This window comes from Spermophilus citellus (assembly GCF_964194105.1).
Source record: "Spermophilus citellus genome assembly, chromosome: 9".
Lineage (NCBI taxonomy): Eukaryota > Metazoa > Chordata > Mammalia > Rodentia > Sciuridae > Spermophilus > Spermophilus citellus.
Window position 1 is genome coordinate 119,216,832 of NC_138191.1, and position 23,915 is coordinate 119,240,746.

At 38.2% G+C, this 23,915-nt stretch overlaps 1 protein-coding gene across 1 annotated transcript; it reads left to right on the top strand.

The window, feature by feature from the left end:
- Positions 1–141: 141 nt before the first annotated feature.
- Positions 142–23,245, top strand: DNAJC8 (DnaJ heat shock protein family (Hsp40) member C8). The gene is made up of 9 exons (XM_081306774.1): positions 142–250; positions 2,697–2,798; positions 10,702–10,758; positions 13,963–14,029; positions 14,631–14,725; positions 16,400–16,471; positions 19,569–19,660; positions 20,541–20,616; positions 22,431–23,245. The coding sequence occupies exons 1-9, from the start codon at positions 173–175 to the stop codon at positions 22,551–22,553; spliced, it is 762 nt and encodes a 253-aa protein (XP_081162900.1). The 5' UTR covers positions 142–172; the 3' UTR covers positions 22,554–23,245.
- Positions 23,246–23,915: the final 670 nt, after the last annotated feature.

Below are 23,915 nucleotides of genomic sequence, written 5' to 3' on the forward strand. Positions count from 1 at the left end.
GCCAACTAAATGTTGTGTGTGTTTCACCGCAATTCAACAATGCGCACTTAAGGGCTGGAGCCCTTTAAGGATCGCGACTGGGTGGGGGAGGTGGGGCCAGAGAGGCGGGCTTGTGAGAATCACTTGAGGCAGCGCCTGCGCAGAAGGGTCACGTGGTTGCTGGGCCGGGGAAATGGCGGCTTCAGGAGAGAGCGGGGCTTCGGCCGGCGGAGGCAGCACAGAGGAAGCATTTATGACCTTTTACAGTGAGGTGAACACAGAATGAGGAATACTGAAGCTTGGAGATCCCACTCGGGCCTTTTTTCCCAGTGGACGGAGGCAGTGGATCTCCTGGCTTGGACCGTTGGCCGGCTCCTCCTGTCCGGCCTTTGGGGCAGCGGGGTCTGGGGGTGTGTGCGCGCCTCTGGCAGCTATAGCTGCTGGGGGAATCCCCTTGCATTGTACGAGTGATGGGTGCCCGACGTTTGGAGGGAAAATACAAGTGTGGCCAGCGAGGTGCCTGAGCGCGGGCACAGTGCCCTAAGACCTGGAGGCTTGGGCTGGCAGAGATTGGGCCCTTAGTGGGGGTGACTTAGCTGTCTTATTCTAAACAGAAGCCATGACTCCTCTGTAGTGAGTTGTATTTGTGATTATTTCTGTGGTTCATCAACACTAGGCACTGCATCATGACAGGTAGGCATTACATTCTCCCCCCCCCCCCCATTTTGCAGATAACAAACCGAGGTGTAGGGAGGTGAAGTAATTTGTTCGGGATCTTATAGCAGGTAACAACTTGGTGTCAGGACGGGAGCATGCTTGGTCCGAGCTTTATTTACTATTGCATCTCCAGCGCCTAGGGTACAGTAGATGCTTGCTAAGTATTTGTTGAGTAAATGAATGAATATATGAAAGAAAAACATACCGTTTGGACTCAAAGGCCCTCAGGTTGAAGTTTTGCAAGGCAATTAACTTGATTTGGGTTGAATTCTTTCAGGGCCTTAATCTTGACAGTCATCAGTTTACATGACTATAAAACAAGGAAATTAATATTAAAGCAAGAATTTTCATTAGAATTAAGGGAGTTAACATATAAGAAAGGGTTTTACAAAATATAAAGCACAAGAATCTTTCCCAGAATTAAATTAAAGCTGAAGATGGGATCTCTGTAAGAGGGTATGGATATGAGGAAATAGTTGTGAGCTAATTAAAATTGTGGACCATGCCTCATTTATCTTTTATATCTGATATTTGTAAACTTTTTTTTTTTTTTCCTTGTGGTACTGGAAATCGAATCCAGGGCCTTGTGTGCTAGGCAAGAGCTCTACCACTGAGCTACATCCCAGCTAACTCTGGGATTTGTAACGGCACTTGTTACATAGTATCTTCTTCATAGTATTACATTTAAAATCATGAATTAGCACATCCTTTTTAATCTGTCCTTTTGAAATACTTCACTTGAGTGTAAATATATACAGGTCCATGCCCTGATACTAAAGTTTATTGACTTCTAATGACTCAGCAATTATATTGGGACTTGTTTTACTTACCATCTTTTAATTTAAAAAAGTAGCAACCTTTGTTTATTTGAATCGGATGGGAGAAAGTGCCTAAGGAAGGTCTTCAGTCATTAACCACTATATAATGAGCACTTGCCATGCACTACTGTTCTGTTTAGGTTCTGGGAATATGGTAGTGAATTACAGGAAAAGATCCTGTCTTCATAAAGGTTGCATTCTGTAGAGAAGGACCGTAGACATATACAGTGTAATATGTAAGTAGGAATAGGGTTATGAGTATAAGTATTGTGAGGAAAATAAGTCTGGGAAAGAGAATTAGAGAGTATGACAGGAGTGATCCTTCTGTTTTAGAGTGAAGAGAGAAGATGGTGAGAAGGAATGGCTTTTTTATGTTATTGAAATTCTTTCCAACCTTGTTTTGACCATAGATGGTATAAAACATACTAGAAATTCATTCTAGCCAGCATTCCAACCCTGACAGTGGCACCTAGGATGTTTCCTCAGGACTACCTAGTGTTTGTTCTCCTTGGCATTGTCTTCCAGACAGGGATTTTTGCTAATTCTGTTAGAGATATGTGGGAGGAGTTATTTGCTCCTTCCCTTGGGGTTATTAATGCTGCTTATAGTTTATGATTCATTGTAACCATTATATTTTTTTAAAATAAAAAGTTGTAAATTAAGTGTGAACATATACAAGTGAATCTTTCATCATTAGAGTGGAAACTGAGGGTGGTGGTCATGACTTATTTATCTTCAAATCCTTTTTTTTGGGGGGGGGGAAGGCAGTGCTTGGGATTGAACCCAGTGTCTTACTCTTTGAATCTTTTTTTTTTTTTTTTAAAGGGAAAAAGAAGTTTGATGCCAGTTCTAGAGTCAAACTGCTGGGATAAAAATTCTACTTTTACAAAGTTAGGAAAAAGTTGGTTAACCTCTTTAAGTCTATTTTCTTATCTGCAAAATGGGGATAATAGTAATACTTATCGAGTAGGATTATTTAGATTAATAAATACATGTAAAATTATTATGTTATTGAAATTCAATAAATAGTAGCTGTTGTAATTATTCCTCAGTGTTTAGCAAAATATCTTGCACATGATAGATGTATAAATAATTGTTTGCTGAACATGTTACTGAGTATTATGTTAAGATAACTTTGAGCTTATTATTGAGGTTACTAATGAATTGTTTAATCCTCTTTAGGTGAAACAAATAGAGAAGAGAGATTCAGTTCTGACGTCCAAAAATCAGATTGAAAGATTGACCCGTCCTGGTTCCTCTTATTTCAACTTGAACCCATTTGAGGTGAGCTGATTGATGTTGCCATGGTCTCTCTGATATCTGCAGGCAGACTTATATCAGAACACACAGTTAATTTGTATCTGTTGGGATTCAGAAAATTCTGTAGTAAAGAACTTTATGCAGTAGGTAGGTTGTCTTTGAACTTGAGTAGTTTTACTGTGATCACAGTTAGGCAGCATGTTAAAGAAAATGAGATGGTCTTTGCCTTTGAAATGTTCTCCATTATCTTTTAAAAATTTTTTTTTTTCAGGTATAGATGGATACAATACCTTTATTTGTTTATTTACCTTTTTTTATGTGGTGCTGGGGATCAAATCCAGTGCCTCTCACATGCTAGGCATGTGCTATACTGCTGAGCCAAGGCCCTATCCCCTCCATTATCTATTAGCAACCAAAATATACAATATTTTCAGATGTAGAGGGGTAGCTAGCCTTAAAAATTTAGGGTCCTTGATTTAAACTACTCGTAAAACAAGGTGTGTAATTCCAGTGAGTAGGGAGGCTAAGGCAGGAGCATCACAAGTTTGAGACCAGCCTTGACAAATATAGGCAAAAAATAGAACAAACAAGAATAAATAACTGTTTAATCCCATCTAAGAGATATAGTCACTCCTGTTAAACTGTTTTATTTAAAAATAGGATCATACACTTCATAGAATTTTTTAGAGGGAGCTAGAGGAGCTGAGAATTGAATTCAGGTCCTTGGTAATGCACTTCGTCACTGACCTATAGCCCTAGCCCCAACTTTTTTTTTTTTTTTTTTTTTTTTTAAAGAGAGAGTGAGAGAGGAGAGAGAGAGAGAATTTTTAATATTTATTTTTTAGTTCTCTGCGGACACAACATCTTTGTTGGTATGTGGTGCTGAGGATCGAACCTGGGCCGCACGCATGCCAGGCGAGCGCGCTACCGCTTGAGCCACATCCCCAGCCCCCAGCCCCAACTTTATGCTATATTATATTGTTATAAAAATATTTTCTTACAACATTTTTTTTGAGAATTTTTTAATATTTATTTTTTAGTTACCGGCGGACACAACATCTTTGTTGGTATGTGGTGCTGAGGATCGAACCCGGGCCGCACATAGGCCAGGCGAGCTCGCTACCGCTTGAGCCACATCCCCAGCCCTCTTACAACATTTTTTTTTTTTTTAAAAGAGAGAGTGAGAGAGAGAGAGAGAGAGAGAGAGAGAGAGAAATTTTTTTTTAATATTTATTTTTTAGTTCTCGGCGGACACAACATCCTTGTTGGTATGTGGTGCTGAGGATCGAACCCGGGCCGCACGCATGCCAGGCGAGCGCGCTACCGCTTGAGCCACATCCCCAGCCCTTACAACATTTTTAAAAAGTTTATTATATTTAATAATTTCTTTATTGTGACAGGTTCAAACTAGCTTCTAACTGTTGATATTTATAAATAATTTTGAAGTGAATATTGTTATATTCATAATATTCATAGAGGGAAAATCTGAGATACGTAATGGGGTGATGTTTACATTTAACCTATTCACATTCTCTGTGTACTGTAGTATATATGCTATTTAAGTGGTCATTGTACTATATTGTTTAGGGGATAATGACAGGAAAAAGTCTTTATGTTTAATATAAATGCAGTTTTATTCTGAATGTTGTGTGTTGTTGTTTTTTAAATATTTTCTTAGTTGGGGCTGGGGATGTGGCTCAAGTGGTAGCACGCTTGCCTGGTATGCGTGCGGCCCGGGTTCGATCCTCAGCACCACATACCAACAAAGATGTTGTGTCTGCCGAAAACTAAAAAATAAATATTAAGATTCTCTCTCTCTCTCTCTCTCTCTAAAAAAAACAAAAAAAAAAAAAAAAGAAAAATATTTTCTTAGTTGCCAATGGACCTTTATTTAATTTAATTTATTTATTTACATATGGTGCTGAGATTTGAACCCAGTGCCTCACACATGCTAGGCAAGCTACAACCCCAGCTGTTTTTCTAAATGTTTTTGATCCATATAGTTGATTGAATCTATAGATGTAGAACCTGTGACTACAGAGGGCTAATTGTCATTGGCATTTTCATCTGTTTGATGAAAAGTGACAGATTATTGGGGACCAATGTAAAGGCTAGAATTTTAGTGCGCTAGTAGTTGATATCATTCTAGAAGTGGAACCAACTGCCTCATAGCTCTTGTTCTGAGCATAGTAAGTAGTTCTGAATATGTGAAGATAGATATGTTAAAGTTGCATCCTCAGGAAGGTGTGAGGTTATGTTTAGGCAAGATTCTATGACTGTCCTTTAGAACTATTGTCTGTTATGTTTCATATGAACATGTCAGCTACTTTGTATATGTGTTAGTATATGTGATTGCCTTACAAAGTTGCTTTTTTTTTGGGGGGGGGGATGTTGCTGTTGATTGAAATCACTGAGTTATAGCTTCCCAGCCCTAAAGTTACTTTTTGATTCAGAATTATGTGTTATTAGCCCATTAGAAAAATCTGTGACTTCTGTTTTTTAATGTAGTACCTCTTGAGACATTAAATGAATCAGATCTTCTACAGAGGTATGCATACTGGTCTTTTTCTAGTTAGAGGAGACACTGCAGTGATGGCTGTCCTCAAACTTTTTTTTTAATTGGTACCAGGGATTGAACTCAGGGGTGCTAACCACTGAGCCACATCCCTAGACTCTTTTTTTTTTTTTTTTTTTTTTAATTTTTGAGACAGGGTCTTACTAAGTTGCCTAGGGCCTTGCTAAGTTGCTGAGGCTGGCTGTGAACTTGCCATCCTTCAATAGTCTTTACTGAGCAACAGATAGAAACTGGGAAAGTTAGATTGGAAGTCTGAGAGTTTTATTGCAGAAATCTCTATCTAGGGAGCATTGTTCATGTGTTTTTCTTTCCTACCTGCCATTTCTTTCTTTCTTTCTTAATTTTTTTTTTTTTTTTTTTTTAATGTGGTACTGAGGAACCAACCCAGTGCCTCACGCATGCTAGGCGAGCACTGTACTACTGAGCCATAACCCCACCCCCTCCTTCCTACCATTCTTTATTTGGACACATTTCTTTAAGCCATTATGTAAGCATCTTTCTTAGGAATTCTATAGTTGTTACTATTATTATTTTCATTACTGGGGATTGAGCCTAGGGATACTTTGCCACTTAACTACATCCCTGGCCTTTAAAAAAAATTGTTTTGAGACATGGTCTTGCTAATTTGTGGAGGCTGGCCTCCAATTTGTGATCTTCTTGCCTTAGTCTCAACTCACGGGGATAACAGGTGTGCCTGGCTCTACAATTATTCTTTTTTTTTTTAAATTTGGTACTGGAGATTAAATCCAGGCGTTCTTAACCATTGAGCCACATCCCCAGCTCTTTTTATTTTTTATTTTGAGACAGGATTTCACTAAGTTGCTTAGGGCCTCACTAAGTTGCTGAGACTAGTTGTGAACTCACGATCCTCCTGCCTCAGCCTCCCCAGTAGCTGGGATTATAGGTATGCCACAAGCCCAGTTTCTGTGATTATTCTTAATCTAAAGGCCCTCCCTCCACTTCCTTAAGGTTAGATGTACTCTGTCCTTTGATGCTCCTTTTGAAATTATAAGGATCTACCAGCCAGATCCATAGACCTTTTCTGTTTATCCTGTTCAGTATTAGGATTTCAAGGTATTTATTTTACAGGACTCTGGAACTTACACATTATTAGCAGGTCATGAAGTTCAGGTGTGAACTAAGACCACATTCCTGAAAATACCAAAGGAGACTACTGTAATTGAGTTCAGGAACTTATCTGAATGCCACAGTAAAGTCTTCTTCCTGCCCCACAGTGTGATGATTTATTAGCTCTTTGAGGTTCAATACACTGCATCTCTCTCATTACTATATCTCCAAAGCCTGAAGCACAATGGAGTTACAATAAACCTTTGCAGAGTTGGAACACACAAAAAAAGTGTTTGCTTTTTTTTTTAATCCCAGGGATGGGGATTGAACCCAGGGTTCCACATATACTAGGCAAATACTCTACCACTGAATTACATCCCCAGCCTTATTTTTATTTGAGACAGTCTCAATAAGTTGCCCAGGCTGACCTTGAACTTTTGATTTTCCTGCCTCAGTCTCCCAAGTAGCTAGGATTATAGGTTTCATCTCTGCTCCTAGCACCTCTTTGTTTTCTTAGAGCCATACTAGCAACCTGGTGTTACTCATTATTGTCAGGATTACTTTTTATGTTCTACTCTAGAATCTTATGTTCTACTCTATCTCGCTGTCTTCAGTGCTTCTGAAGTTTGTACTGAATATAGAAAATTGATTTCAAAGAGGTTTGGGTGACAGGTGTAAAATATTTATTTTCACTATTTAATGGCTACTTTCAACTCTTCAAGACTGAGGGTTGAATTAGTTTTGTGTGCTTTTGGTGCTGGGGTTTGAACTCAGGGGCACTCTACCGAGCCCTCTTTATTTTTTGAGACTGGGTCTCATTCTTTATTTTTTGAGCTAGTCTCAAACTTGCAGTCCTGCCTTAGTCTCCTAAGTCACTGGGATTTTAGTTTTGAAGGCAATTGGTGAATATTTGTTGCCAGTGATTAGTGCATATATGATATAAAGTTGGAAAAATAACTTTTTGTGTGTGTCTGTGGGGTCTTTTTTCTTTTTTCTTTTTTTTTTTTTACCATATGTGTGAAAGCAAGCTGTACATATTCTAACACTTCATTACTAAATACCTTAGCATGCATCCCAAAACAAGAACACTTGGGCTGGGTTGTGGGTCAGTGGTAGAGTGCCTGCCTAACCATGTGAGGCACTGGGTTCGATCCTTAGCACCACATAAAAATAAATAAAAAAAAGTGAAGGTATTGTGTTCATCTACAATTAAAACAAAAACCAATAATACTGTCCCAAATAACCACAATACTATTACCACACATAAAAAAAAAACATTGATTAAATTATATCATCAGGCATGTCTGATGCAGTATGCCTGTAATTCTAGTGATTTGGGAGCCTGAAGCAGGAGGATCACAAGTTCAAGGCCAGCCTCAGCAACTTAGCGAGGCTCTAAGGAACTTAGTAAGACCTTGTCTCAAAATAAAATCTTTAGAGAATTTTTTTTTTTTAATATTTATTTTTTAGTTCTCGGCGGACACAACATCTTTGTTGGTATGTGGTGCTGAGGATCGAACCCGGGCTGCACGCATGCCAGGCGAGCGCGCTACCGCTTGAGCCACATCCCCAGCCCTCAAAATAAAATCTTTAAAAAAGGGCTAAGGAAGAATATAGCTCAGTGTTACAGCGTCCCTGGTTTCAATCCCAGTATCGTTAAAAATAAATAAATAAATAAATAAATAAATGACATCATCCAGCATATAATCCACACTCAAATGGCCCCAGTTGTCCCCCAGATCTCCTGTATAGCAATTTTATGCTTTTAACTGACCCACTATAGTAATTATTTTTCTATCTGTGTGTATCCCATGACATGCTACAAATCTCAAATATACACCATAATATATATATTTTAAAAGAACCTACCAAGATTTATGGAGTACATTTGGCATGATTAGTTCTAAACTGTAATTTTTTTTTTAGAGACCTTTTTGTGAAGATGAGAGAATTTCCATTTTTTATCATTCACTTTGGACACCTTTTAGGGTCCTTAAGCTTTTTCCCTAAAACCAATGCTTCTCCTTTGAATATTTTTGTATGTAAAGTTAACCTCCCCTTGTTGGTAATCTTAAATGGCTTTGCTCTTCCCATTGAGTGACTCCCAATTCTGTGTGTGTGTGTGTGTGTGTGTGTGGTGTGGTGTGGTGTTGGGGATTAGACCCCAGGTCCTTGTGCATGCAAGCAAGCACTCTACCAACTGAGCTGTATCTCCAGCCCCCAAATCTTCTTCCCTTGGGAAGATATCAGTGGGTACACTGACTCTTGAAAAATTTTTGTTTTGAAGTAGTTGGTCTCACTTCTCCCTTATCCTTGATTGTGTGCCTAGTATTTGAGAATGGGTATGCTCCTGTTATACCTTTTAAAAGTCTGTTAATTTAAAAGCCAGGTGTGCACCTGTAATCCCAGAGACTCAGGAAGCTGAGGCAGGAGAATTACAAGTTTGAAGTCAGCCTTGGCAACTTGGTAAAACTCTGTCTCAAAAACAAGAAAGAGCTAGGACTACATAGCTCAATGGTAGAGTGCCTCTGGATTCCATCCCCAGGATTAGGAAAAACTAGTTTATTAATGCAATAATGATTATTCTGCTTCATTGCCTACTCGTTGTTATGGCTGTTGGTGGACTATATATTTTAAAATCTTTATATTACTTGTTGCCAGGTATTTCTAAGACCCTGCAAGTGTTTGACTAAACTTAGAAGACCTTTTTTCAGTTTTGATTTTTCTGTTCTGTATTTTTATTTCAAGACTTATTTTCATTTTTTCTCTTTGCTTTCCTTATTAACCAATCCTCATTTCTACTAACTTTGGAATGTACTTATTTCTACCTCAGTCATCGTTCCTTATGGGTCTGTCTCAAACTCTACTATGATACAGATCATATGGGACTCTTGTTAAAATGTTTGTTATAATTTATTCAGGCCGAAGTGGGGCCTATTCTTCAGTATTTCTAACATTCTTTTTAACCTCTGCTTTTTTGGCACCATCCTCAGGCCCTAAATACCAAATTAACATGCTATGTGAAACCCATGAACTGCACTACGAACTCATCTACTTATACCACTCTCTTCTGTAAAAAGCACTTACTATAGCAGTTAAAATATGTGCCCCTGCTAGGTGAAGTGGCACATGCCTATAGTTCCAGCAACTTGGGAGGTTGAAGCAAGAGGATTGCAAATTTGAAACCAGCCTCAGCAACTAAGCAAGACCCTGTCTTAAAAATGAAAAAAGGACTAGTGGTAGAGTGCCCCTGAGTTCAATCTCCTGTACCACCAAAAACAAAAATAAAAACAAAACAAAAAAGTTCCCCCTATTTATTTTTGCATTTCTAGTACATATGAATATATTCAGGTAGTAATTATAAGATGAACATTTGAATGAATGAGTATATTTGTGGTGATGGGGTCAGAGTCCTTGATAGGGAATGTCAACACCAGAACGCATCAGGTTAGAGAAGAGTGATGAAATTTGTTTTTTTTGAAACGGTGTTGCTCAAAAAATATAGATGTCCCTGTCATTTGTCTGTACTCTACCTCTACAGAGTTGGAATCAGACTTTCCTAAAGTGGGTCCCATGTATTGCTCACAGGTTTCCACAGTGATTCTCATGTTCACTCAGGGTTGAGAGTCATTGGGCTATGTAAATTACAAAGTGACCTTTTCTTACTGAGATGAAAATCAGGTAGGGTGTAATTTTTTTCTCTGAGTTGCTGTGCTTTATTTACATTTGTAAAGAATAAGGGGAGGTGGGATGGCTGGTACTTAACAAATGAAGGAGAAATATATTTTCTCATGATATAGAAATGTCTCTAAGGCTATGGAGTAGCTCAGGGGTTGAGTGCTTGCCTTGAAAATAGATTCTACTTTCCAGCACCACAAAAACAAAACAAAATATGTCTCTGGGTGTAAGGTAAATCATTTTCTGATGGAAAGTTAGCATTATTTAATTGAGAACCTTAAATCAATATAGCTTTTATTCTGTTACTGACTTGATCATTTGTATTTCTTGAGCAATTTTTAGAACTATGTGCCAGTCAGTGTTCTAGAACAAAGGGTACTGTTCTAAATGCTGATTATAATTTTACTCTGTGTGTGTGTGTGTGTGTGTGTGTGTGTATGTATGTATGTGTATGTGTGTTGCTGGAGATTGAACTCAGGGCCTTGTGCATGCTGGGCTCTACCACTGACTGAGCTATATATCCCAGCTCTATTAAATATAATTATTGGCTACCTTTCAAATATAAATTATTTAATCTTTTTACATTTTTGATTTTGACTCTTGCAGGTTCTTCAGATAGACCCAGAAGTGACAGATGAAGAAATAAAAAAGAGGTTTCGGCAGGTACAATACTATTTTCCTGTAATAGAGTTTGAATCTTTTGAAAAATCTGTAAAACATATGATTCAACCTGATACTTTTGGGCCAAAGTTTAAACTTTTTTTTCCCACAACTTAAGACTAGATAACTGTTCTTTAAAAAACTCATAATGATAAAAGATATTAAATAATTTAATGACTTTAGCTTACCTGTGAATAGAATGAATTTTATATCCAAAGAGAATCTCTCCAGCCCCTTAATTTAAGAATAGACTAGTAGAATTTATATGGAGTCATGCTTACTAAATCCCCTGTCTTCTAGGAGAGAACACATTAAAGTGATTCATAACACCTTTTTATCTTTAAGACTTCGATCTTCAGGGGCTGGGGATGTGGCTCAAGCGGTAGAGCGCTCGCCTGGCATGCGTGCGGCCCGGGTTCGATCCTCAGCACCACATACCAACAAAGATGTTGTGTCCGCCAAAATCTAAAAATAAACATTAAAATTCTTTCTCTCTCTCTCTCTCTCTCTCTCCCCCCTCTCTCTCACTAAATATATATATATATATATATATATATATATATATTAAAAAAAAAAAAAAGACTTCGATCTTCAATAATTTTTTTTAAAGAGACAAGGATCTGCTTATGTTACCCAGGCAGACCTTGAACTCTCAGGTGATTTTCCTGTTTCAGCATCCTGAGTTGCTGAGTTGCGGGTGTGTACCATGGTGCCTGTCTTATTTTTCAGTTTTATCTCCCAACTTACGTAGATGCCTAAGAAATACCTGGTTTAACATTGAGAGTGCTTTTAACTGGAGATGGGGTCTCATTGTGTTGCCCAGGCTAACCTTGAACTTGTGATCTTCCTGCCTCATCCTCCCATGTAGCTTGAAATTGCAGGTGTACATTACCTTGCCTGACTTAAAGTTCTTTTTGAAAATTCCCCAGGAAAGTAGATCTACCAGCCTCTGATTCTTGGCCATTCTTATGTTTAATGACTTGAACTACAAAGTTTTATAGTAACTTTTTTGAAAATAGTCTCAGTTTTCACAGCTGAATAACCTAGGAGTTGAATGATGATATTCCTTATAATTTATCTTTGCAAATAGGGTTTTCTATTTTATTATATTTATTTTTTAAATACATTAATCATATTTTAATTTCATGCCAAGGATACTTCAAAGTTAAAAATTAGTCATTTTGCCAAGATATTTGCAATGTTATCTGAAACTGAATTCATTAACTATTACTGAAAAAAAGTGCCTGGATTTCTTTTTTCTTTTTTCCCCCCACATATTTGGGCTTTCTGTTTTATACTTTTTGGTAACCTTCCCTAACTTCTTTGATGTATTTCATATTTTAATAGTACCTAACCAGTCTGAATGTAATACTTCAGTTTTGTATGATATGCTTGTTAATATTCAGTATTATATTTGCTTCTTCAGTGAATTTTCTCCATATTGCTGACTCATAGTCATCTTTTGATCTACTGTTAAGCCAAAATTGTTTTTATCTTTGCCTGCTCAGTCATTTCCCATTATATAACTCTATAACTTTTTTTTTCTGAGCTCTACTCTGCACTTAAATTTGACTTTTTTTCCTTTTCCAAAAATCTTGTTTCCTCATATAATGCATTAGCAGTCTTTTCCAATTTAATAAGCAAGCATTCAAGTCCTTAATCTAAACAGCTTTTTATGTATTTAAGAACTCATTAAGAGTCAAGAATTTTTATTGAATTATTATATGGCCTTACAAGAGAGGCATTGGAGCTGTATGACTTTAGTTTAAATCTTGACTGTATCACCCACAAGCAGTATGAGTGAACTTGGGCAAGTTTCTTTAAACCTTTATGCCTGTTACTTTCTTTGTAAAATTCATGAATAAGTATTTAAAGCACTTAGAATGTCTTGGTGTTTATCATGTCTTCTTATATACTATTGTCAATATTTACGAGATGCTAATTTCTTTACTTATATTAATTTCATTCATTCAACAACCCACTTAGATATAGGTACCTAATATTCTTCCATTTCTAGAGCAGGAAACTGAGGCAGATAGAGGTTAGATGAGTGACTCAAGGTCTCATACTAGTAAGTGATTTAAGTTGGAAATTAGACCACAGGATTATGGCTCTAGTAATGCTCAATTTAGCTTTATATTCCTCTCCCGCCCTTTTGTATAATGGCCTAATTTCCCATTTGTTTTTGTTCCTTAACACAGTTCCTTTGTTTGAAAAAGTTGGGTTTTGTCTGTCAATAACATTATGTCAGGTATCTTAATTACAGATGTCTGGAAGAATCACCTGTGTAAGTTTTCTTTATTTTTTTCACTTTCTTATTATGAAATTTTTTTCCAAATATTTTTTTTAGTTGTTGATGGACCTTTATTTCATTTATTTACTTATATGAGGTGCTGAGAATTGAGCCCAGTGCCTCACACATGCTAGGCAAGTGCTCTACCACTGAGCCACAACTCCAACCCTTATTATGAAAATTTTATATTTTAAAAAGAAAGAACAAAAATACTCATATACCCAACATCTATGTCTAGCATTCACTTCATTAACTGTATATCTTTGAATCATTTGTAAATTGCAGACACCATGATGCTTCACCCCTAAATACTTCAGTATATATCCCCCCAAAATAAAGGACATTCTCTTGTACAACTGCTTATCTCATCTAACAAAATTAACAATAATTCTTTATTATTATCTGAAACCTGTTGTAATAGAGGTTTACGAAGTCCAGGTGCCAGATATTCAGGTCAGGGGGTGGAAAGTAGACATCTGTATTTTTGAAAAGATGTTTGTAGTGTAACTGGAACTGAGACTCACTATTTTATATTAGGGGTTCTTTTAGGAAAAGTTTCTTTTAGGAAAGATGATTTCTCAGACCTGCTTTGTCCCCTCAGTGCTCAGCATAAGGATCAAAATGGTACTTTTTGATATCCCTCTTCCTCTGAATTTTTATAACATCTTTGTGTTAGCCTTCCATTTGGTCTCAGATTTGCGTATATGTTTTCCACTTGTGCATTTACTTTTTGAATTTTGTTAAAGACCAATATTTTGGGGTATTTGATGAGATTTGTCAAAATTTTAAAAATGCTTCCTACTGAGCCTTTTTTGGTCATAGTATCTTAAGCATTTTGTGTAGTAAAGGGAATACAATGCATTCCAAGAGTTACTAAATGTTTCTCTTATTGATGATCCTAACTTTTCTTGTAGTTGTCCATATTGGTGCATCCTGACAAAAATCAAGATGATGCTGATAGAGCACAAAAGGCTTTTGAAGGTATTTGTAAATTTACCTGCTTCTGAGTAATATATTTTCAATGCTAGGAGCTAACTGTTCCTTGTTCTGAAAAAGAATGTTATAGTTTTATTTTCTGGTCATGAAAAGGCTGTGGATTTCAGTAAAACAGTTGTTTAATGTTGCTGTTTAAGCAGTAGACTTTGGGGGTTGGGAATGTGGCTTAGTGGTAGAGTGCTTGCCTATCATGCATGAGGCCCTGGGTTTGATCTCCAGCACTGCAAAAAAAGAAAAAGTAGACCTTAATATTGTTAAAACTTTTATGTGCCAACAAGACTGTTATTGCATAGGATATTTTTTTTTCTTTGAATATAAAAATATTTCCTATTTTTTTATATTCAATCTCTGAGTTTTAATCTAGATCTGGTGTATTTAGCCTTGAGGGTGTACTAATTTTTTTCCAAGGCTTTCAAGGTTATTGTTATAGATCAGTGCTTTTAAAAAAAAATTAGTTTAACAAGTAAATAATTTAACAAAGTAGGGAATGCTTTTAGACAGCACAAGTCCATTTACACTGCCTGAGTATAGTTCAGATTTTCAGAGGGTGTTTGCAGAAACAGTTAATTTCAATGTTTTGCATTAGCTGTGGACAAAGCTTACAAGTTGCTACTGGATCAGGAACAAAAGAAGAGGGCCCTGGATGTAATTCAGGCAGGAAAAGAATACGTGGAACACACTGTAAGTATTTATAGTGCTGCTGTGTTTATAGGAAGTATCAGCAAACCTTGGGCACCATGTAGGAGGGTAAATGTAACATAGTAGTGCCTACCAGCATTACTTCTGACTACTTATGTGGTCTCCACCACAGATCTGTTGTAGTGAAAAATAGTGTGTGCCTAAAGCTAAAATTCACCCCAAGAGAAGAGCTCAGGATAAGGAATGGCTAGGATACTGCTTCTCTCTTTCCCAAACAGTCCTGTGTTGTGGACAGAGCTGCTCATTACATGTTGCCACATTTCCGTTCATAGTAGAAAAGTGATTCAGCTGTGTGATATGATGCTTGATTCTTGATTTTTGTTCTTGTCCCTGTGAAGGGCTTGGAACGTGGACTTGAGAAGTGCTGGCTAGGAGATCTGAGTAAAGTTTTTTTTTTTTTTTAAAGAAGGTACATATTCATGTTAATAACAGAGTTGGAAAGGACTCAGTTGAAAGAAATTCAGATATGGCTGGTGTTTTTTGTCTTTGTTTTTTGCTTTTGGGGAATTTTATAAATCTTATAAGTGACGGGAAGAGGCATGCTTGAGGTAAGAAAGGTCTTTAATGTTTTACTTGCTGGAGCAAGAATCTCAAGGCTGTTATAAGAGCTGTTTCAATGGTGAGTGAATGTGGAATGTGACCTGCCTTTTGAAGAGCTTTGGAGTCTGAAATAGAACTTTAATAATAATAATAATAGGAGTCTGAAATAGAACTTTAATAATAATAGTAATAATAATAATAATAATAAAAAAAAAAGAAGAAGAAGAATTCAATTTAGATGAATAAAGTAAATTTAAAGAAGAGATGAAGGACCATAACTGCATCCCGCTGGTCATGTGTTGGAAATGGCACCTGTAGGTCCAATCCTAGTTAGATATCAGAAAAGTGCATGACCTTTTCTCCTTAAGTCATTGTAGTAGTTAAGAAACCCTTCCTTTTTGTATTTTACCTGTAAGAAAGTCACCCTTAGACTTCTTTACCACAAGGTGGCAGTAGGGCCTTTCAGAGCTTGGAATGCACTTGACTTGGATGATATAATAGGTTATTTAATGCAATGGTATCAATCTTGTGTGAATAGGTATATTTGATTTTTTTTTTAAGACTCAGTGGTGGCTAAAGTGATAAAAATATAAGTTAATGTGATGTAAAAATTATTGGTTTCAGGGAGTTTCACAGTGAAAAGGAATAAGAATGTAGTTGTAGAAATGCTAAAAAAAATCCTACTTACACTTATGCCACAATTTTGTAGCTTCTTCTAAAACGTGACAAGCAGTGTTTTTGTTGTTGTTGTAGTTTTTATTACTGTAACTGTATAACCACAAGTCAAGAAAAGTAAACAGGTAATCTATTCAGCGTAGCAAAGGCTATGTGGATCTGACTCAGTCTTAGGAGTTGCTGATCCTCCAGATCCTCTCTTATCCTTTCTGGTAGATTGGATTTTAGATGAGGTTAGAGAAAGGACCTAATATTCCTAGTTTTCCTTAGTTGCATTGCTAAGTTTTTTGTTTGTTTTGGTGAGGGGAGGCTTGCTGTTTCTTACTGTAAACTTCCTGTTATGTCTATATCTACAGAAAAGTGTACACATCAGATGTGTGCAGCTCATTGGTAATCTCAAAGTGTGGGTGCTCATCTTCTGATGAAAAAAATTCTTTTTAGGTAAAAGAGCGGAAAAAACAATTAAAGAAGGAAGGAAAACCTACAAATGTAGAGGAAGATGATCCTGAGCTGGTAAGTTAGATATGAGAAAAGCCACTCTATCTTGTTTGATTGGGTGCACTGATTGGTGGGTTTAAAGAGAGGGAGGCCTGAAAAAGATGCATATGTGCTGTAAACATTTTAACTTAAAATGTTATAATTGTACACTGAAACATAATTTTACATTCATTCACCTTACTCTGATGAAGGACTGTCACTACTACTTTGGGTGTACATCTGTTGACTGGAGTTTGCAGTTGACTATTGTATAAGCCACGCACACCAAATATTATCTACTTTTAATTTCTTTTGAAGTATACTGTAAACTTGGTTTCTTTTTGAAGCAATCCAATAAATGTGATTCATTTTTTAGTCTTTTCCAGATTTCTTGTATGTAATTCACCAGCAATTACTTTTTAGAACTCAAGTGCAATGGATCTTTCAAAGAAATAAGCATTTATTTTATAACTATATTCATCAATTTCTGAGATTTAAATCCCTGTAGCTATTATAATAATTATAGCTGTCGTAGAAAGCTTTGGGAAGAATATAGCCAACCCTTGGTAACAGTTGTCTGTCTGTTGGTCCTGGGTGTTCATGGTGCTTCAGGTGATGCTTTGCAGAGAAAATAGTGGGTTTTAGATAACCCATGGATTATTTAGTGGACATTGGTTAAGGGAGATTCTACTTTTTTCTGGGGAGGGGTGTTACTGGGGATTGAACCTAGGGGTGCTTGACCACTAAAATATAGCTGTTTTTATTTTTTATTTTGAAACAGGGCCTCATTAACTTGTTGGAGCTGGCCTTGAATTTGCAATCCTCTTGGCTCAGCCTCCCAAGTCACTGAGATTACAAACTGCGCCTCTGCACCTGGCTTTTTATTTATTTATTTATTTTTGTGGTACTGGAGATTGAACCAGTTGCTGGGATTACAGGTGTGTGCCACTGCACCCAGTTATTCTTAAGAACTCCTGAAACTAAAGAATTAAAAGCTGGTGGAAATCTGGGTATGGTAACATCCCTGTAATCCCAATGGCTCGGGAGGTTGAGGCAGGAGGATCATGAGTTCAAAGCCCGCTTTAGCAATTTAGTGAGACCCTAAGAGATTCAGTGAGATCCTGTCTCAAAATTAAGGGGAAAAAAAAAAAAGGCTAGGGATGTGGCTCAGTGGTTAAGTGCTCCTGAGTTTAAGCTGGGGTGGTGCATGCCTGTAATCCCAGTGGCTGAGGCAGGAGTTCAAAGCCAGCCTCAGCAATTTAGCAAGATCCTGAGCAATTTAGACCCTCTCTCAAAAAGAAAGAGAGAAAGAAAGGAAGGAAGGAAGGAAGGAAGGAAGGAGGGAGGGAGGGAAGGAGGGAAGAAAGGAAGGAAGGAGAAAGAAAGCTAGTGGAGAGGGAATTGTGTGTTGTTTTTATTTTTGTTTTTTAATACTTTTTAGTTGTAGATGGACACAACACCCCAATTTTACTTTACTCCTATGTGGTGAGGATCGAACTCAGTGCCTCACCCATGCTAGGCAAGTGCTCTACCCCTGAGCCACAACCCCAGCCCCGGGACTAAGGTTTTATTAATACCTTTGTGTGATAAGGGCTAGGTCACTTACTTTCACTTATTTCTCTGTAATTTTTATAAATTCTTTAAGGCTGTTATATAATTCACTTAAAATTTTAAAAAAATATTTATTTTTTATTAATTCTTTGGTGCTAGAGTGCCAGGGATGCTTCACCATTGAATCATATCCCCAGGCCTTTTTCTGTTTTTATTTTGAGACAGAGTCTAACTATTGCTTAGGGCCTTGATAAATTGCTGAAGTTGGCTTTGAACCTGTGATCCTGCTGCCTTAGCCTCCTGAGCTGCTGGGATTATAGGCATTCCCCACTGTACCTGGCTTATAATACACTTTTTAAAAAGGCTCTTTGTGGGCTGGGAGTGAGGTAGAGCACCTGTGTACCAGGTATCAGACCTTAGGTTTGATCCTGAGCATCAGAAACAACAACTACTACTCCTGTGTCTTTTCCCCAATGCTGTATTATCAGTTTTGTCACTGTGTTAGGTGCATACAACTGAGATACAAAATGGTGGTAGTTTGAACAAGATAGAGATTTGTTGTCTCTCCTGTATGATAGTGTTGGGGAGGGTGGCTGCTGGTGTGGCAGTTCTATACTGTGTGTCACCCATGGTCTTGGACTACTCTGTTCTTTGGCTTTATAAACAAGGATGTTGCCCCATCCTCATAGTTCAGGATGTCTGTCTCATCAGCTCACCCATGTGCCAAACAGGAGAATAGAGGAAAGGGGGAAGAACCTCAAAAAGCATTCCAGAAGTTGTATATATCCCTTTTCCTTGCATCCCATAGACTAACTAATACTTAAGTTATAGGGCCATACCTAGCTACCAGGAAACCTGGGGAATACAGACTCTTCTTTTTTTGGTTACTTGGGATTTAACCCAGGGGTATTTTACCACTGAACAAGCCACATCCCCAGCCCTTTTTATTTTTGAGACAGAGTCTTACTAAATTGCTTAGGGTCTCCTTATGTTGCTGTGACTGGCTTTGTATTTGCCATCTTCCTGCCTCAGTTTCCCAAATTGCAGGGATTATAGGCATATGCCACAGTGCTTGGTGGAAATACGGATTTTTATGTTGGGTGACTTTGTCCCTTAGGGGATTATAGTGGAGGGGTAACAAGTAGCTCTGCCTTATTAGTAGACCCTTGAGACTTATCAGTTTCATAGCAACCAGCTTACTGCCTAGCTTTGGTCTGGCTGAGTAGATAATTGTAAAATATTTTTGAAAAAAAGTAAAAATTATTTTTACAAGCTCTTTGGAGGAGAGTACCCTCTAAAACATCAAGTGGCAGTAATAGAGTATAGAATTCTTTTAAGAGCTTTTTGCCAGAGCCAGATTCCTGGTGCCATCTGTGTATGTGGTAGAAGAGGAAAGATCTCTTAGGTTGACAGATGATTTATCTTCTAAGAGCAGCATTGTTAACTGGTTCTCTCTGAAGAATCTTTTTTCATTGCTGGGTTTTAATCTGCTTTTTGTCTTGGGTTCCAAATGCAAGTACTTGATTCAAAGTTGTTGTAAAATACTTAATTTTATTTTCTTTTGTCTTTAATTTTCTTGTAGTTCAAACAAGCAGTATATAAACAGACCATGAAACTCTTTGCTGAGCTGGAAATTAAAAGAAAAGAGAGAGAAGCCAAAGAGATGCATGAAAGGTACACATCTGTACATTCCTTTGAGCTATATCTAAATGCCTAAATTAATTAACTTTGGTCTCTTGGGATTTTCCTAATGAAGGAATTGGGTAGTACATAATTTAAGAGGCTGTCTAAAATAGTTATCTGAAATTGCCAAGATTTTGAATTACCATGGTAAGAAGTGTTGTTTGACTTTTGGGAAATACTAAATTGACCTGTCCTTTAGGGATTTTAGTTTTACTCAGAAGTATTATGTGTTTCTTCCTGACTTTCTGGAATAAAATAGGCACTGTAATTAAGGCCATTGTTCTGAGGCCAGAACCTTTTATGGGACTTGTAGCTGCAACTTTGGTGAGTATATAATATTGTATAATGTAATCATTTATACTAATATATGATTTCAAACTAGCCTCCATATCATCAGAAATATGGAGGCTAGTTTGGTTCCTGTATTTTGTATTGTTGGTTGGAGTTCAGCAGTAACTAGATTTTGCTAGTTGAGGTTGTGTGATATGTTATTTTAGAATTGGGTGTTGTCCAGAGATCTTTTTGATAAAGAAACTCATTTCTCTGAAATAAGGTGATTCTCAACATAACTTTGTTGCTGGCTAAACCAAACATTTTAGATTACTAAAGGCCAGGTTTGATTACCTTATCTTTCTTTATAACAGGGATGGCTACGTCCTTCCCAAACCCCTGCCCACAGTCTCATTTGCATGTTTAGAATGAGACCTTCACAAAAATGTTTTGAGCCCTTTCCAGACAGCCATCTTTATAAACTTCTAAGGAATTGATTGACTTTATATGTTTGCTTCTATAGGGACATACCTTAAATTTTATAGTTAACAACACAATTTGTAAATATCACATAAATATTTTTTTATGTCTTTTCCACTAGGAAACGACAAAGGGAAGAGGAGATTGAAGCTCAAGAAAAAGCCAAACGAGAAAGGGAATGGCAGAAAAACTTTGAGGTAAACTGCTAAAGTGGCTAGGGATTCTTATTTCAGGATAAGGAAACTTGGTTCCTGGGGCATTCCCAGGACCTACTAGGGCAAACAGAGGGAAATGGGGTATGTGGGGAAGAGTAGGAGCTGTAGAGGTTGAGTTTGGTCTGACTCAACCTCATAAGCTCTGTAGTTTTGGCAGGGGCAATGAGGATCCCCAAGTGGTTTTTTAGAAATTGTGGTAGGCAAAGCTGCAAAGTGGGCCTAAGAAAAATGGATTGTGCATTTAATTTAAGGGGGTAAACATAGTGTAGTACCCTACCTAGAGGACTGTTAGTAGAAACTGAGGTCCTTGTGACCCCTGTCTCTTTCCTGCTGAGATTTGAGGTTTTTGAACTTGACTCTTCTTTGATATTCTTGGTTATATACTTAAACTGCTTGGTCAATTTCTGGGTTGTAGCATCATTTGATCTTCCTTCTTTGTCTTTTTTTAAAATTCTTTTAGTGCTAAGACTTGAACCCAGAGTCTGTGACATGCTAGGGAAGCATTTTTACCACTGATCTATAGCTCCACCCACTGGTCTTTCTTTTATACAATTTAGGACTCAGGGTTGGTTTGTGGGAGGCGGTCTCGCTGAATGACTGGCATTCTCCTTCCTGTGATCGCAACAGACTCTGTTAGTCACTTTCATAGTGACCTGGATATTGCCCCGATCCTCGAAGTAGCAGAATGTGTCTTTCCTGTAGCCCCATGGATTGAGCTACGATCACCTGTTCCTTTGTGATATTACCCCTTTGCCCTGTTGGGATAGAATGTTTCATGGAAATGCCCTTTGTGTGTCCCCTGCTCTTGCTCTTCCTTTGGGTGTGGCTTTCTTAGATGTCAGTCAACCTGCTGACAGGATGCATCAAGAAGCTAGACTCACAATCCTGAAACCTGACCCCTTGCCTCATTTGAATGGCTTTACCTCAATAAAAGGGTTCAGTACTCACTCTCTCTTTCTGTGGACCCTTAAGGTCAGAGGAGTCATCACAGGACCCCTAAAGAAAAAGGTATCTCTGTCTCTTGTGTGGTTATTTTGTACAGCCTAGTTCCCTGGAGTGACCCTGAGTGTTTTTGTCGCAAGGAACACTACATTGGTTAACTAGAATTGATGACTTTGTTTCTGTCCCATGTATGAAAAGAAAGAAAAGAGCATGTCCCTTGATAATAAGATATAGATTCTGTGGCCCTCTCAGCACAGCTGGCTTTGGTGCCTTCATCCAAGTTCAGGAGAACAATAGGAAGGTGTAGTGGAAAGAATGGCTGGGACTGCTGACTAGCTGTGTGACTTTGAGAAAACAATTTAACCTTTCTGAAATCCAGAGAAATTTGTGAAATGCTAGTTGCAGTACACACTGTAGTAAAGGTTAAAAATAACATATGCTAGGGTTGGGGATGTAGCTCAGTGGTAGAGCACTTGCCTAGCATGTCCCAGGCCCTGGCTTCTATACCTAGCTCTGGAAAAAAAAAAAAAAAAAAAAAAGGAGAACGTATGCTGACCACTTAGCCCAGAGGTCTCCAACAAATGAGGACCTCATTATTGTGATGAGTATTACTCATTGTGCCCTTCTCTTCCAACCTGTGACTCACTCTGCTTCTGGGAGGTGGTATTAGACTCCTGGGCCCCTGGAAGTGGGAGAAAGCTTGGCTCTGTTCTATTCTTGTATTATTCCAGAGGGCTGAACTGGGCTGGGCTACAGAGGGTGGACAGATGGCAAGGCAGGGTCAGGTCCTTCCTCTTATTAACTAGTCTCCTCATCTCAAACTTGTTTTGTTCTTCTTTTTTCTTTCTTCTTAGGAAAGTCGAGATGGTCGGGTGGACAGCTGGCGAAACTTCCAAGCAAATACAAAGGGGAAGAAAGAGAAGAAAAATCGGACCTTCCTGAGACCACCAAAAGTAAAAATGGAGCAGCGTGAGTGACCCTCCTGGGTCACAGCCACAGAAGCTTCCCCCAGCTCTCTCCTTCCTGCTCTGAAGGACTCATTCTTTTCCTCCCACCTCCACCCCAACATAGAATAGTTTTGCTTTTTAGTCCATTTTGTTTTCAATACAATTTAATATCGATCAGAGTAATTCTTTTGTACATTGAAATGAGGGGCTCTGTTTCAAAAAGACTCCCCCCACCCGTTACCCTTAGAACAACCAGGATTGGAAGGTGCCACCATTGGTGCTGCCTTCTTTCCCACAGCCTGTAACTTAATGTTTTGTACTTCACTGAATTGTGATGGTTAGAAACTCCATAGTTTGTGGAAATCATCCAATTAAACATATTGCTTACAGTGGTGTTGCTGTGACTTCAGAGACAAGACTGGGCTGCATTAGGAAGCCCCTTTGCCTCAGTTCTTGTTTCTGGGTGTGCCATCTTTTGAAGCCCCGGATCAGAAAAGGAAGGCAGTGTGGGCATACAGAGCAGTCGCTTGATGCCCTGAAGTCCTCTTGTATTTGGCATGTGCCCTTCTGTCTGACTGACCAATCAGCATGAAGCACTGAGCCACTTATAAACCTGTTCCAAAGAGCTAGCCATCTTCCATCCAGTACCATTGTATCCTAGCCTGTCTGCATTCGTTAGTGGTAATATTCTTTATGTATAATAAATTTTTATACCCAAACCACTGATGTACTCTCCCTCGGATGTTATTCCAAAGATGGGTCCCTTGTCTAGCTTGCTCTAGTCCTGAAATTGGGGTTGAACATACATAGCTCCCTACCAGTTTCTTCACCTGCAAAAGGAGAGCTGGGGATGTAGCTCAGTGCTTGCCTAGCATGTGTGAGCCCCTAGGCTTAATCCCCAGTACCTCACACACAAAGACTGTGGCTTCTCTTAGGGAAGGTTTATCCTTGGTGTGTTTAGAATAGCTACCATAGTGCAAATCAGTGTTGCCAGTGTACTATTTTTTCTGTGTAAAATGAGAATACTGATTTTTTTTGTTTGTTTTTTTGTCATTTTTTTTTTTCTTTATGATACTGGGGATTGAACCCAGGGGTACTTAACCACTGAGCCACATCCCCATCCCTTTTGTTGTATTTTATTTAGAGACAGTGTCCCGCTGAGTTGCTAAGTGCCTCACTAAGTTGTGAAGGTGGCTTTGAACTAGTCAATCCTCCTGTCTCAGCCTCCCGAGTTGATGGTTGTCATTTTTTCCTTTTTTTGAGATCAGGGGTCTCACTGTGTTGCCCAGGCAGGTCTCAAACTCCTGGGCTCAAGTGATCCTCCACCTTGGCCTCCCTATAGCCACAGGACTTTAGGCATGTACCACTGCACCCAAGCCTGAGATCCTGGTC

Excerpts from the sequence above, each read along its gene's own strand:
- DNAJC8 (XM_081306774.1), top strand. The coding sequence starts at position 173 with ATGGCGGCTTCAGGAGAGAGCGGGGCTTCGGCCGGCGGAGGCAGCACA. Across the intron at positions 14,030-14,630 it reads AGCACAAAAGGCTTTTGAAG|CTGTGGACAAAGCTTACAAG; the intron begins GTATTTGTAAAT and ends GTTTTGCATTAG. Across the intron at positions 19,661-20,540 it reads GCCAAAGAGATGCATGAAAG|GAAACGACAAAGGGAAGAGG; the intron begins GTACACATCTGT and ends CTTTTCCACTAG.